The 15,025-nt window shown below is 47.8% G+C and overlaps 2 protein-coding genes across 3 annotated transcripts in view; both read right to left on the bottom strand.

Moving 5' to 3' along the window:
* Positions 1 to 11,025, bottom strand: part of GCN1 (GCN1 activator of EIF2AK4) — a 44,589-nt gene extending 33,564 nt beyond the window's left edge. For both annotated transcript variants that reach the window (XM_069795270.1, XM_069795271.1), the window contains exons 1-14: positions 10,972 to 11,025; positions 8,139 to 8,241; positions 7,427 to 7,490; positions 6,713 to 6,844; positions 5,398 to 5,506; positions 4,581 to 4,679; positions 4,364 to 4,498; positions 3,819 to 3,887; positions 3,624 to 3,732; positions 3,131 to 3,205; positions 2,757 to 2,885; positions 2,481 to 2,531; positions 1,966 to 2,064; positions 1,511 to 1,684 (exon numbers count right to left, since the gene is read on the bottom strand). In XM_069795270.1, the coding sequence (XP_069651371.1) occupies positions 1,511 to 1,684; positions 1,966 to 2,064; positions 2,481 to 2,531; positions 2,757 to 2,885; positions 3,131 to 3,205; positions 3,624 to 3,732; positions 3,819 to 3,887; positions 4,364 to 4,498; positions 4,581 to 4,679; positions 5,398 to 5,506; positions 6,713 to 6,844; positions 7,427 to 7,490; positions 8,139 to 8,241; positions 10,972 to 10,989 (1,366 nt within the window). In that variant the 5' untranslated portion in view covers positions 10,990 to 11,025. The remainder of the gene's footprint in view (positions 1 to 1,510; positions 1,685 to 1,965; positions 2,065 to 2,480; positions 2,532 to 2,756; positions 2,886 to 3,130; positions 3,206 to 3,623; positions 3,733 to 3,818; positions 3,888 to 4,363; positions 4,499 to 4,580; positions 4,680 to 5,397; positions 5,507 to 6,712; positions 6,845 to 7,426; positions 7,491 to 8,138; positions 8,242 to 10,971) is intronic.
* Positions 11,026 to 11,350: 325 nt separating this feature from the next.
* On the bottom strand, positions 11,351 to 14,853 carry RPLP0 (ribosomal protein lateral stalk subunit P0). Its single transcript, XM_069795269.1, has 8 exons — positions 14,733 to 14,853; positions 14,423 to 14,526; positions 13,773 to 13,948; positions 13,588 to 13,675; positions 13,162 to 13,308; positions 12,489 to 12,674; positions 11,975 to 12,115; positions 11,351 to 11,589 (listed from the first exon to the last, which is right to left on the bottom strand). Exons 2-8 carry the CDS (start codon positions 14,474 to 14,476, stop codon positions 11,425 to 11,427), a joined length of 957 nt encoding a protein of 318 aa, XP_069651370.1. The 5' UTR covers positions 14,477 to 14,526; positions 14,733 to 14,853; the 3' UTR covers positions 11,351 to 11,424.
* Between the last annotated feature and the right edge of the window lie 172 nt (positions 14,854 to 15,025).

Raw genomic sequence — 15,025 nt, 5'->3', positions numbered from 1 at the left:
TTCACACTTTACACCACAAGGGTATCAATGGTTCTTCTGTTGTCATGAGACAAGGAAAGGAACTAGGCACATACTGGAAAGGCTATGAATCTCCCAGAGTACTTGCCAATCACTACTATCCTTAAACTTTGACAAGCTAGATGATAAGCACTTTAGTCCCTTCCTCACAGATAGAAAAGTCCCATCTCAATATGAGTTTCTGTTCACAGGATGCAAAAGAAAATGCTAATTCAGTTACATTAAAGGAATTGGTTCAAATCACAGGAAGTCTGCCTTCAAAGATTATGTTTCCCTAAGAGAGGGAAAGTAAATTCCTGGCAAGCCACGACCATCTGTTCCACTTCAAACAGTCACAAGTCAAGGAATCCCACTGATCTGCAACCCTTGCTTCCACAGAAACTGAGCTAGGTGTTCCTGGTATTTCCAGAAACAACATCTCACGCACAACACTGAGAAAAGAAACAAAAGACCTTGTGATTTTCTACGTTAAGTATTCGCAGGTAGTGTTTTAACCATAAATTCATAAGACTTAGAATCTCTATTTTCTTTATGTCCCAGTTGGATGCTTCAGTGGATGGGTCAAAACAATGGTAGTCATTGTTCCAGTGGTGAGTAAATCATTTTAGAATGTAAGTTTCTTGAGCCTTGATCCCCTGAACAGCTGCACACATCACACACAAGTAATCCCCTTTGCCCATAGCAAGCATAAGCAACTTCAGGTTTGCCGTATTGATGTCTCTGAAAGGACCGCCATCCTGTGACGTCTAAGTAGTTTCTAGAGTGTTTTTTTCAGCCCTATGATAGCACAAATTCCTGGTAACTACAATAGAAAAATGCAAAATTACAATTTCACTCATATTCATATTGAGAAAGTGATGGCTAATCCATTGTACCTATACAATACACTGAGTTATTGATCTCTTAAGCAAATGTGTACCATCTTTTTGATTCACACTGCATCAACAAGAAAGGGAGATCTCACATACGGGCATCAGACTGATCGCCTATTGACCCGTGCATGAAATGCTGAAGTCAAAAGGGATAGGACCAACAGATGCAAATCTCAAAAGGACCACCAAAAGTTTAGAATTTCTTAAGATCTTCATTTCAAACACAGTAATATTTTTATTTTTTTTTTAAAGCTTCCAAAAGCCACAGACCAGGATCCCAGCATGCTGGGTGCTATAAAAAACAAAAGCATGGTCCCTGAGCTAGAAACCTTACAATTTAAGCATAAGACAAAAATAAAGCAATCAAAAATTACTCCGGGGGTATATAAAAGACAGCATGATGGGCAGTGATGCTAGTGAAACAAGGAGACAAACCATCTTTATAAACTTGGAAGGCAAAAAGGAGTTTAAGGAGAAATACAAAGTAGGTCAGTGAATGGGTACTGCCTTACAAAATCTTTCTTAATCCACACAGCTATCTACTTATATCAGGAAGCAGAAAAGTTGATTAGTCTTAAGCCACACAGTCAAGAGAGTTATTAATAGCTGCACAGTTTTACCTTTGAAAGAGGCTAGCATGCACTGCAGGTAGGCATGTCTCACAGCTGAAGTAGAGGTTTTAAGGCTGAAGGCTTTCTTTAGCCATTCTACCAGCTTCTTGGGAACTTCTGTGGTGAACCGAACACACCAAAGAGCCAGGACAGAGACTGCATGAACCAATGTGCCTTCATGGACTAGGAATTAACACAGAGCTCATGTCAGTACAGCAACTGCATAAAACACAGGGACATAAACCAGAAAGCAGGTAACAATGTCAGGAGGAGGCAGGAAAAGAATGCATGTGCTTCTAACAGACACAGCACTGTCTCTATGGGGTTGCTCATCAAAACAGGGCAACAGATTTTATAACACAACAGGCGAGAATCCAGATTTATCCCGAATAACATGCCGTACGAAAATCCTGCTCAAGACGAAAGCAGCTTAGCAAACCCGGAACAAAGGCAAGAGGTCTAACCTTCTTGTTGCAGGAAAGGGATGAAAAGCTCAGCCACAGTTCCAGTCAGAGCTTGGCTAGAGGATCCCGAAACCACATGGTGACTAAGGCTGCCGATCCCTGAAAGGACAGAGTTCTCTCATTAGTTCCCAAACTACCAGCACTTGCTGCAAAATCTAAAAACAATCAAGAATGACCCTTCACATTTCAATCCTTGCACAGACATCTCTTTTTCTTGTCACTACATCTGGATGTCACATCTACCATGTACCAATACTGCAGGACCTGTCTTCATTTTCACTTAGGATACAGTCATCTTCCTCCTTGCATAAAACACTTAGCCCACCAGCCAATTATTTCCTTTGAATAGAAAGTCAAGAACTGGCATGTGGTATCCAGCACCCTCTGTGACATCAACTACAGCCAATTTGGAATGACAGGCAGGGAATCCTAAAGGCTTAAGTACAGATCCCTTTCGTTCAGCCTTCTGCTGAATTTCTTCCACCAGAGAAGCAGCTTTCTTCTAGGATTCTCACCAGAAAGGACACTCATCTTCTGAGCAACAACTGTCAGCTTCCCTTCTGAGCCTGCCAAATAGAAACAAATGGGTGATGGCTGACTTACAGACAACAGCTACGTGCTACATCAAGAATCTTCTCTAAAATACAAAACCTTGCCCCATTATCCCTGATCCAGGTTGAGCCAACCCTACCATACAGGCAGCTAAAGACAACAGAAAATACAATACACAAAACTCCTTGAAGCTGGCAAACCTTTATTCATCTCCACTGCTTATCCTACAATTTACTCACCCCCTAAGATGGCAAAAAGGTGTTTGCCCAGTGACTCCACAGCTGAAGGATCACTACACTGTCGAGCCAAGTTCTTTAATGCCACAACTGCTTCATCCATCAGCTGCACACTGTTGGATTTCAGATGACCTAGAAAATAATGCACAAGCTAAGAGCTCCTCACGACAAACTGCACAAAATCAGCAAGGCAACTTATCTTTACATGTGGATTGACTCAGCTTCTGGAACAGTCACATGAACTATTCCAGTTCCAAATTACAGCATCATCCTCCCTCCCACATAAAACAACCTCTTCACCAGTAATCAAGCTGTTATAGGTACAGCCAGAAAGTTGAAGAGAATTCATCATTCCCTCCCGAAGTTAGAGTACTTACTGGCCAGTCCTTTCACAATGTCTAGAGCATATTGGCTGAGATCCAGGTTCACAGATACAAGCAAGCAAGAGATTGCTGACAACAGAAGAGATAATGGCATATTACGTTTTGTTAAGTAACTGTTTTTAGCATTTTAATACACCCTTCCCCACGGTTCACATCAAGAGCAGACAAGGTCAGTAAGGAGTAGGAAGAAAAAAACCACTGAAATTGATGCCCAGTGAACAGATTAATTCAGGATTATTCTTAGCACTCAGCTGTGAAATTCTGTCCTCAGTGCAAACAGTAGCTATCACATACCCAGACACTTGGGATCACACCACAAATGTTGCTTCTCCACATCTAACCCTCAGACACCAGACAATCCTGCTGCCTGTGCTCACAGGACCAAAAGCATAGTCCAGAGAGACGCACTCCCCCAACAACTCCAGACCTCTAAGGAACAACTATTCATGAGCTTTGACAGAACAATGCAGAGAAATGACAGACTCACTTTCAATTACGTTCTCAGGACTCCGTAGTAGGGACTTCTGCAGAGTTGGCAAAACTAAGTCCTTGAATTCAGCGTGAGACATGTACCGAAGAAGCGGGGAACAGCTGTCCTGCAAAGGGTACAAAGCGCTCAGCACAGCAGCAGATGTGGCATGTAGGACAAAAGCACAAACAGCTCTGTAACAGTGTGTCTCACCAGCACGTGTTTCTGAGGCTTTGTCTTGCTCATAAGGATGGTCTTCAAATAGAAATCCAGAAGAGCACTCTGAACAAGCAGAAACACCAAATTACAGCCACATCACAACCTATACACAGCTCCCTGTACACCATCAGGAAGCCAGGCTTGACACCCCACCTCATTTTCCTCTGGAAGGCAGCCCTATCCACTAAGCAGGAGCTTTGCTTCCATCCTCACATAAGACAGTCAAGCAAAGATCAGTGCTCTCTGCTCTACCCTTCAGCCCAACACTCAAACCTACAACAGGGGAGAAAGCAGAAAGCTGCAGTGTTGGCTGTCTACATAAATGCACATGCCACAGCAAAAAGCCGCATATCTGGCACCTCCTCTATAAATCTATCCCAGCTGTTTTAGTCAGAAGTGCATGACTACTGAATTGACAGATAATGAAACCAGGGGCAGATGCAAAGTACCAACCTCGCTGAGACATCTCTTCAGCCCCCTTCTCCATGATGGGAAGTGACGCTACTTATTCCCCCAAAAAAGCAGTACAACAGATTTACCTTATATCGTTTAACAATATCAATCTCTTTCTGGGCTGTGCAAAATTGCACCACAAGTCCCAGCATTGCAGCGTAACTCTGGTTTGGTTCAAGACCAAGAATGACAGATAGGTACTGGTCCACCAGATCTTGGTTCTGAAGAGAAAAAGAGCAAGGCACATTAACACAACAGAATCTAGAACAGCTATTGCATATAGTCATACAAGGTATACATCACCTCTTTCCACAGCCTGTTCAATTTCTTCACAGCCCCATCCACCGCCTGCTTATGAGAACCTCCCAGGACTTCCAAAAGGAGCAAACACTGAACCTCCACCTGCCAAAGGAAATAGCCGAGAAAACCTTCATGCACCTGCTCCTCAGAGAGCTCATATCAAACGAGGCATGTCAGATGCCAGTAACTAGCTGAATCTGCTTAGGAAAAAGTCCTTAGGTCATGTAAGTTCTTCCAATGAGCTGCCATTGCTTTCATCTCACACACACCACTTTGCAGAACCACACATAGCAGCTTTGGAAACTCTTACTTTGAAAACAGTGATTTATAACACATAACATCTCTTCTGAAAATGTATTCCAACCATATTCGAAGGTGCTATGAGCATGGTCACAGGTTCAGGTTGTTAAAGTAGGTGAAAAGAAAGGAAAAACCTACTTGACACTATATGACAGAATATCACATGCAAATACTTCAAGGGAGGCACAAGGAATTCATGCCATGCTGCATACTGCACCTTGGAGGCACCACTAGCACACCTAGTCCAGAAACACTGGTATACACCATGGTATGCAGAGCAACTCTGTGTGGGTGCAAGACTGCCCCACTGTCATGTTTTATACACCTCCTGCTTTCTCCAGCGGAACAGGAGAGATCAAAATACACCAGAAAGCAAAAAAGATTGTCATGCAAACCTGGATTTTAACATGACATTATCAGTTACATTCAGATTTGCAATGTTTCAGCAACTTCAAAGACATTAGAAATCTTTAAGTCCTTATCTCCGAAGGGATATTTCTGTAAACCAAAAAGAACCTACCAGTTTTTTCCATGTTTCTCCTTGTCTCTTTTCAGGTGTTGGAAAGACTGTGCGTACAAGCAGGCATGTCCAGGAGAGCGCCAGCAGAGCTGCAGATCCACTGCTCTTACTGTTGTACAAACGGGAGAAGAAGGTAAATCTATTACTCCCAGTGTGTAACTTACATCTACTAGTCCCTAACAGACTCATCTTTGCCCAAGTCAGAACACCACCTTATAAGCGAGGCAATTTTATCACAGAAAAATATAGCTAAAGTCTTAGCATTTAAAGCAAATAATTACTCCTCATAACCTATGTGTTCCAGCTCCTGTTTAACGCTTAGAACTTCTGAATGGCATAAACAAGGCTAAGTCTTGACTGCTGGGAATGAAAAACCTTAGCAGAAGACAGACCATTTTTGGATCTTCCCAGTGGCATTACAGAAATGAGAGTTAAATACTTTGCCAACTGAGAGTGCCCAAAAAGTGACTCAAGACTTCTCATCTGCTGCTCATCTTTACTGTCAGAGCTTCCCAGCCTTAGATTGCCAAATTGTTTCTCAGCTTACATTCCCTCCTGGCACACTACTCAGTTCTCATTTCTGCTAACTCTCACCTCCTCCCTCCACTTCAGGTAATGGATCCCACCTTGCAGCTCCCTGAGGATCCTCACCCCATTTTGATCTTTACCTCAAAGCGAAAGAACGTAGAAAGCTTCCTTGCACACAAGGCTAGCTACTGCAACTGAAGGGTAAATATTGTATCTCTGCAAGCCTTTAAACCAATATCAGATATTTTTCTAAAAGCTACACTTCTATTGAGCCATGGAGGCACTGCAGGACGACACTCTGTGGCCTGTATCAGCTGAACAATACCCTAAGTCACCTTTTGGAATGACTAGTGTTTCCAGAAGCTATCACAATAGAAAAACCACGTGTTTCTCAGCTCAGCTTCAAATTTCATTATCTCCCTGCCTGTAAGAAGGTCTTGAATTCCACCAGCTGAACACCAGATGGGCGAGGAAATCCCCTTTCCTAATCATTCTGGAGACTGTTTCTTGGTAAAAGAGTTTGTTCCTCATTTCTCCAGACCTGAAGGTTAACAAAGGCAAAATCGTAACTCAGACCCAATCCACCAGCAGTAATACCACAATAGTCCTTCTGCTTTCCCAGAAGACATGAGAGACGTAAGAGAGGAACATTTAAATGGTCATTAACAGCTTTGTCTCTAAATGTTTTCAGCGCCTCTGGCAAGCAGCAGCAGAAGAATCATTTTGAACACAAGAGCAACTACCAGCAACTCGGAACTGCTTCTACACAAAGCAACTCATCCAGCACCTGGGAACTCCAGCCTTGCTGCCGATCCCTGAGGACTGAAGCGACTGCAGAAGGTTTTTTGCTGTTGCATCTGGCTGGGATTCTGCGAGCTGCTGAAGCGCCAGCTGCAGGGCTCTGCGGGATGCTGCATCGCTAGAATGAAAAATTTATCTCCATGAACATTTTAAATCCTGCCAACATTACACATATTACTACCCTTGTGTCACACAAAGGACACTGCTTTCTCATTTCAGCAGTCAAGCTAATAATTATTTTATCCATGCTGTTCCAAGTAGAGAAGTTTCTGGCAGAAAGCTCCATTCCTTTCCTCAACTGACAGAAGTTATGTCGAGGCTCTCTGTCAGGTTGCAGAAGAAAACATAGGTTCTGAACAGCTTTCTCTACAACAGGCCACTATTTAATCCAATCTAGAAGTATCTAAAAGACACCTAAAGGACATCTTAGTCTTGCTTCACAAGCATTCCTTCTTGCAAACTGAACCACAGAAAGAAAGTTTTTTCAAAATTAAAGGTGAAACACAAGGTAAGTGTTATAAAACTCTTTAATGTCAAACCTAACTTGAGAGCCCAATTACTAGATAGCATCTTTCAGTGTCATATGCACCTATGTGACACTACATGCTAACATTTCCAGCTGCTCCACACCAGTTTAACTAATAAATACATAAATACTGATAGATTAAATAACACAGCCTTTCCACATCAATTTACTCACCGGTATCGATGCAGAGTAAGGCAGAAGAGTTTGCAAAGGCCTTTCACTGCACCCTCTGGAAGATCTGTAACAGAACGTATTTCAAAATATTTCTTCATAGATCAATGAGCTTTTAATCCTTAACACAAACATGATTCACTTCACAACTGAAATCTATGAACTGCTCACATCTATGAAATTGCTTGCAAAGATCATAGTAAAAGTTCTCTCTTTACAAATTTTTATGCATATTTTTAAAATAATGGCAAAATTAGAACACATGCTATTCCACAGTCATCTTCAGAAAACGGCAGAAATTAAAAAGATTTTTTAAAATTTGCTTTAACTGTTTTATTAAGACTATCTGAAATCTTCTACACTCTCCATCTCTCTACATATATATATATATGTGTGTGTATATAAATACTCCATGAATCATTAAAAAAAACAGGCTAAGAGTCAGGAGAGAAACCGGCAACTGACACACGAACGAAAAACCAACATACATGATGCTACAACTACTAACTGGAAAAAGCACACGTTAGTAACCAGAGTTCTGTGCTACCTACAAAACCCATGCTTAGAATTAATGCCGTGAGAAAGCACAGGCTCCAAACGCTGCCAGCCCTCTCCCTCAAAAAACTATGCCTCAAGTTTCACACAGCCTTTGAAACAACACATATTAACATTCTTCTCCACCCTGGTAACCAGAACAGTGCCCCAAAGCTTTTACCTTTCCCAGAAATGCATTTTCCCAGCTCACTGAGGATCTCTCTCCGCTCCTTCACACTGGCTGTTGTTACTTTTACTGCAAACCGCTTCAGTGTATCAGAAATCTAAAACCACACACAGAGGAAAAAACATCAGACTGCCTTTGATATCAACACACAGAATGCAAAACCAGGGCAAGCAAAACATGTCATCTGCTGCTACACGATCTCTTAGTGACCAAATGTGAGCATCTGCAGTCTTACCTGCTGGGGAAAGGGTCACTGTACATCATACATGATGAAACTCACAAACCCTCCCCTTAGGCTGAGGGATGACTGTTTTCTGTTTGTTAACCTGTGTCCCTGTCACGGCACTCATGCTCTGTAAGATATGCTTACCCCTCTAAAAGTAACACAGAGCAAGAGGTAAGATCAAGAGCCTAGAGTACAGGACCTTTAACAGCAAAAAAAAAAAAAAAAAGCACTTCAAGAACGCAAAGGTGCTTTTCAGTGTACGTTATCTCCTAAAGCCCATGCACCCCTGAAGGGGGACTTCTAACAGCAGATGACCCAGGGCTGACTGTAATCGCCCGTCCTGAAAAAATGACCTGTGGTTTCAGGCTGTCAGTCATAGAATAGAACCATAGGATGGTTTGGGTTGGAAGGGACCTTAAAGATCATCTACTTCCAATCCCCCTGCCACGGGCAGGGACACCTTCCACCAGACCAGGTTGCTCGAAGCCCCATCCAACCTGGCCTTGAATAGTTGTGAAATTCTGTAGTCAGGCCTAGCAAAAGAATAAACTGCTCACATTCACTCTTTTCCCAAATTAACAGGCACATTGCAGGGATTTTGTAAACTGGACCCGCCAGATTACAAAAGGTTGCGCCTCACTATCAAACTCCTTCCATGTGCTATCAGTAGCGCTCAAGGTTACCCAAGCAAAATGAAAAATCACATCACACAACTGAATGTTTTTTTCATGCCTGTGCTACTGAGTGCCTGGATCTGCCAGCTGGAAGGGACTGAAACTGCTTACTGAGTTTAACTCCTATAAATAGTTTGTTTCAGTTTTCAAGTGGTATCAAGACAGTGAGATAAACTTCTTTCTAGTCTTTCCAGACAGTATAAGTTCTCAGCAACGTGCTCCTTCAACTGCTGAAACCATTTCCATGAACTTCCAAGTCTTCCAAGATATGCAAGATAAAAACTTTCTCTGGGCTGAACAGGGCTCAGCCAGGTCTACGTTCATGGGTTTTCTGCATTTACATAAATGAAAACACAGCTCTCCAGAAAAGGCTTTTAAAATTCACTTCTTTAACTGAGCAACTTTATATGTTAATAATAATCATCATCATCTTTAGGAAGGGCAGCAAATAAACATGCCTTTATCAAAACTGTTCCTTCCGTCTTCAGGCACTGCTCTAACAGTTTTGCCACAAGTCTTCTTCGAAGCACAGGAAACTTGGCAACTGAGAAATGGCAACTACCTCCATCCTTCTCAAGAGCTGCTTTCACTGAAGTTTTTTTGCTGACATGCAGGAAGGGTAATTCTATGCTGCAGCTACCCGACATTTAGAGAGGCCGTCCACACTTACCCGACCCTGTGACCATCTCTCACCCTGAGCTCTCCTTAAAAACTGGCTGAAAGCAGGGCTGCACCTCTGAACGCTAAGGCACAGGTCGACCAACGTTGTTACCATCAGAACTGACAGAACAAGTCGCCATTAAAGAGCTCATCTTCTTTTCAAACCTTTCAATTACATGACTTTGTCATATGCAAACTCAAACCAAGCTGCACTTACTCATGCTGCTTAATCAGAAGCAGGGAGACGTACAGACATGAAAAGCACATTAAAATTATCCCAACAGTCTAGAAATTAAAAATATAAATTATGTATAACACTACAGGACTTCCCAAACAGCTTAGTGACTTGCACAAACGGCACAAACTATGACTCCCCAGTCTCCAGGGAAGAGCTGCTGGGACAGGCTTCACCCATTTGCTTTTTTTTTTTTTTTATTAGGATGCACATGTACACGTGTTCCAAGGCTAGGATGCAAGCAATGCTGCTGCAAACGAACGCAGAGAACAGACTGCGGTATTTGTACTAGTAAGGACCTGATCCTGAGAAGGCTGGGATCCGCCTTGGGAACATCCCAACCTAACGCACCAAGCTGGAGAAAAAAAAAGCCCATCGGGGCGTAACAGGCGACCCCAGGCACTCGGGAGCGCTTCCACCCCGGCAGGCTCCGCTCAGCCGCCCGGAGCGGGGACAAGGCTCGGGCTCTCCCTTTCCAAACGGGGCTCCCGGCGGCCGCAGCCCCCGCTGAGTCGCTGGGAGCAGGGGGGGAAGGCCGCGGGCCCGCCGAGCCCGGCGTTGGGCCGGCAGCCGCAGACGAGACTCAGCCGGCAAGGACGCAGCTTGCGCCAGTCGTTTATCGGGAACTGACTTCGGGAACTGACTTCGGGAGCGGGCGGGATCCTCCCCAGCGCGGCAGCCGCCGTCCCGCGCTTCTCTCCGGGCCGCGGCAGCCGCTCACGGAGCGGCGGCTCAGCCCCGGCTCCCCGGCCGCCTCAGAGCTGGAAAGAGACCGGCAGCGGGGCGTCCCTTCCCTCGCCCCGCCGGTCGGGGCACGGCGCCGGTGCGGCCTCCCTGCAGGCGGCTCCAGCGGGCAGCGCCGGCGCCGCGGCCTTCCCGCCCCGGGAACGGCTGCCACGTCCCCGTCCGGCCGCGGGCGCAGGGCCAGGCCCCGCAAACGGGACGAAGGAGCGCAGCGATAGCGGGAACGGGAGGCGGCCCCCGGCGGAACCCCCCGCCGCCATCACCGGGCCGCGACCGCCCTGCACTCACCTGCGTGTCGGCCGCCATGGCGCCGCCTGCGACCCCGGAAACGGTAGCGGCTTCCGGTGCGGGCCGCGCGCGCGGAGCCGGCCGGGGCGGGCCCGTCTCCATGGCGACGGCGCCGCGGCCTGGGCCTGGGCCTGGGCCTGGGCCTGGAGCACCGGCAGAACCGAGCCCTGAGCGCTGGGGAACGGGGAAGGGGCAGGCGGTAGCTCCACGGCCCAGACAAGCCGCCGGGAGAGGCCTCCGCTCAGCCCCGGCTGCACCCGGCAACACCCCCACCCCACCGCCAGGAACAAGCGTCCCTCCGCAGCCCTTCCATTACGGCAGCCCCTCCATTACGCTTCTCGCAGTGATCTGGAGACTACACCATCGATGCGAGGACACGTCAAGGTGTAAAATAGCTTTTTATTTCTCCCACTGGACCAACTCTGACACAAATAAGACAGACGGCGGCTGTTGTTAGTCAAAGAGCCCGAATCCCATGTCCTCATCAGACTCCTCCGATTCCTCCTTCACCGCCTCCTTCGCTGGAGCGGCGGCGGCAGCGGCAGCAGGTGCGGCCGCTTCAGCTACCACAGGGATGGCAGCCACAAAAGCAGAGGGGTCTGCCAGGAAGGCCTTCACCTGCAAAAAGCGGGGGGAAAAAAGGTAAACTCAAAGGAAACAAACATTTTGAAGGGTCGAACCTTTGCAATCGTTAAGGGCAACGCTTGCAGCTTGCCAGAAGCCAAACAGGTGCACTTATCGCTGCCATGTATGAAGAATCAAAGACATTTCAGCTACACTCAAGTGCAATAGCCCCAGGGAGGAAGGAACGCCAGGTAGTTCACCTTTCTCCTGCCACTCACACACAACATGTGGAAGAACCCCGTTTCAGGACAGGTCCCCCGCACACAGGCAGGTCTGAGTTCTTTCAAACTAGGTGACACGCAAGGTGTTTCTGTGAAACAGAAATGCCTGGCTGCATTTTTAACACCCTTCTGAGCGGCAGATCAGACCCAGCCATTACCTTTTCAGCCAGCGGGAAGGTGTAGTCGGTCTCCACTGCCACAGCCAGGACCCGCTTGTACCCGTTAATGATGGAGTGGGGCACAGAAGCAATGGTCGGGTACCCAATTTGCAGACAGACGCTGGCAACGTTACGAACACCCTGTGAAGAGAGAGAATCAGGTTTCTGTGCTCTGAGAAATAACCTGGGCTAGAAACCACGACAGATGACGGCACATTTCCACACTGCCGACGTAACGAGGGACAGCGTGCAATGCAGACAAGTAATGCAGCTCCAGTGAAATTAGACAAGGATTTAAATGGCCTCAAACGCTTTCTGAAATAGCTTCAGATGAAAAAGCCTACAGAAGGTATTTCCTGACAGACTGTTTCTGCAGAGCACTGGGGAGAGCTCCCAGCTCTGCAAGAGCCTGCAGAAAATACCAGAGATGATACTTCATCCTGGGGCAGTGCTGGCTGCCACAGCAGTTAGGCAGAAGAAGTGGAACATAACAGGTACGGGTTGTGGCACTCACCTCCAGGAAGCGCTTGTGTAAGGTCTCCTCGGTGATGTCCAGCACTTCGGGATTGTAAATGCTGCCATTGTCAAAGACCTGCTGGATCACCAACCCGAAAGAGAAGGGGGAGATGTTCAGCATGTTCAGCAGGGTGGCTTCGCTGGCACCCACTTTGTCTCCGGTCTTGATGAGCTGCACATCGCTCTGTGGAAATAAGGGGAAAAGGAGTGAACATTCGCAAAGAAATTCAGGCACATCAATGCAATGGGACACAAATGTACATTTCCAATCGCAAGAGATGGAACTGAAGGAACAAATGAGCACAACAAAAAGAGGCTCCAAGTTCAGCTCCACGAGTTGAGAAAGCCCTAGACCACACAAGCAGCTGCATCTCAGCGAGGAGAAAGGCAGCGCCCTTCCTCCATTACCTGCAGGTAGCTTGCCTGCAAGTTCCTCCAGCAGAGCTTAACCACACAGCTGAGATCCGATGGAAAACTTAAGTCCTCCCGCACTGCGTACTGGAGCCAAGCAAGGCCTCCTCCTTCAAATACCCCAAATGCAGCAGTCAGACTACTGATACAGCATTTCAGCACTAATGGGAGCTCTGACCTTCACAGCTCCGTCAACTGCCACAATCAGGGCTCTCCAGTCAAGGAAGAGCTTTGACAACAGCAGCATGCTGCTCACTAACCAGAATTTCAATGGTCCCTCTGGAGATCTTCGTGGTGATGCCCAAGGCCTGGAAAAAGGAGGTCTTCTCAGGTCCAAGACCAGTGTTCTGGGCTGGCACAGTCACATCACAAGGAGCAATAGCGCCGGCACGGGCAGCGGCTGGCACCTGGAGAGAGGGGAAAAGAGAAGCTGAAGGAATGCTCACCTCTCAGATCTCATGGGATAGCATCAAATCCCTCTTGAAGCATTCCTCCAGGATGGACATCACCCAGGCACACACAAGTGAGACAAAAGTTGAACTTGAACAGTTTCGCTTAGGCTGCAGGGGCCTAGTTCCCAGCCCTTGAAGACTCCAAATAATCAGGTATCCCACACACAGTTTCAGTTTTATTTTTAATTCTGTATCTGCCAGCCCAGAGACACAGTGAGGACTGATCTGCCCTACCTTGTTAGCCAGCAGCATGTCCCGGATCTCAGTCAGATCCTCCTTGGTGAAGACAAAGCCCACATTCCCACGGATGTGAGGCAGCAGCCTGAAGGAAAGATGACAGCTTTCAGTTCTACTTCTCAGACAACGTCTCCTCCTCCCAGACGGAGGATCCAGGAAAACACTCAGACAGCATTACCCACTTTTCTAAGGCAGGGTTATTCTCCAGATGACCACGAATAGCTTTGCGCATCATTGTATTCTTCCCCATCAGCACAACAGCCTTCCCACGCAAGGACATACGGATTTGCTGCATCTGCTTGGATCCCACATTGTCTGCTCCCACAATAAAACATTTTGGGTAATCATCCAGGAGTTGCTATAGCAAGAAAGACACAAAGAAATCTGGACCAGCGCACAGAGCAGCGTTAAAACCAGAATATGTTAAAACGTAAAAAATCTGTCGGGAGTTTTGAGAGTGCTCAGCTCATACTGACGTTGGGTGCACCACAACGCTGCACCTTTCACTCAGCTGTCTGGTTAGATCCCTAAACAAATTACCTCTGTAACTGCCACAGCAAATTCTCACAGGAACCTTAAAAACGGTCCGATCCGGACTATCTTCATCTTTTCCTATCACCGCGTAATCCTTCCTCACACAGACAACCTATGGCACCCCGCCTCTTTTTCAGAAAGCACCCCCCAGCCCCCGCAGACACGCCAGCCCGATTCCCGCTGTCCCTCGCAGCGCCAGGACCGCTCTCCGTGGGCCGGGATCACCCCCGAGGCCCGGGCGGCGGCACCACCCCACGAAGGCCGAGCCTCAGCCCTCCGGAACCGCGCCGACACTCACGATGATTTTCATAAAGTAGTTGGACTTCCACGTAGCCCTGTCTTCCCTGGGCATCGCGGCGGTGCTCCAAGGATCGCCCGGTGGGTTTAAAGACGAGATGGGACCTGTCGTGAGAGAAGCGCGGCTCAGCCGGGTGCGGGTCCGCACCCTTCCCTTCCCTCCCCCAGCCTCCTCCCCGCAGCTCCGCGCTCCCCGCTCGACAGTCCGGCCGCGGCCCAGGACCCCGGGTTCGCTCCGGGTTCGCTCCCAGCCCGGCCCGGCCGCCCAGGCCCGGCCCGGGCCCACGGGAGCCGCCGCGCCGCGCACCCACCTCCACGAGGGCTCCGGGAAAGAAAGGCCGGAGGGCGGGCCCACCTCCTTTTATACCGCGACTCATGCCCAATGGCAGCGAGCCGCGCAGCTACCTCGGCTCAACCCATTGGCTGCCCGCCGCGTGTCAATCAGGGCGAGCCGCCGTCCTCATTGAGCACCGCGCCTGTCGCTTAGAAGGACCGGCGGCGGAAAGCGCGGGCGGCCCACGAGGCCGCTCGCCTGGGGGTGGGCCGCCCCCTACCGGCCGGAGGACCGCGACAGCAGCAGGGGCACAGAGGGGTGCAGGGGAAG

The sequence above is a fragment of the Haliaeetus albicilla genome, chromosome 10 (assembly GCF_947461875.1).
Source record: "Haliaeetus albicilla chromosome 10, bHalAlb1.1, whole genome shotgun sequence".
Classification (NCBI taxonomy): Eukaryota; Metazoa; Chordata; class Aves; order Accipitriformes; family Accipitridae; genus Haliaeetus; species Haliaeetus albicilla.
Note: the sequence above shows the minus strand (reverse complement) of the source record. Positions and strands in the feature narration are given on the sequence as shown.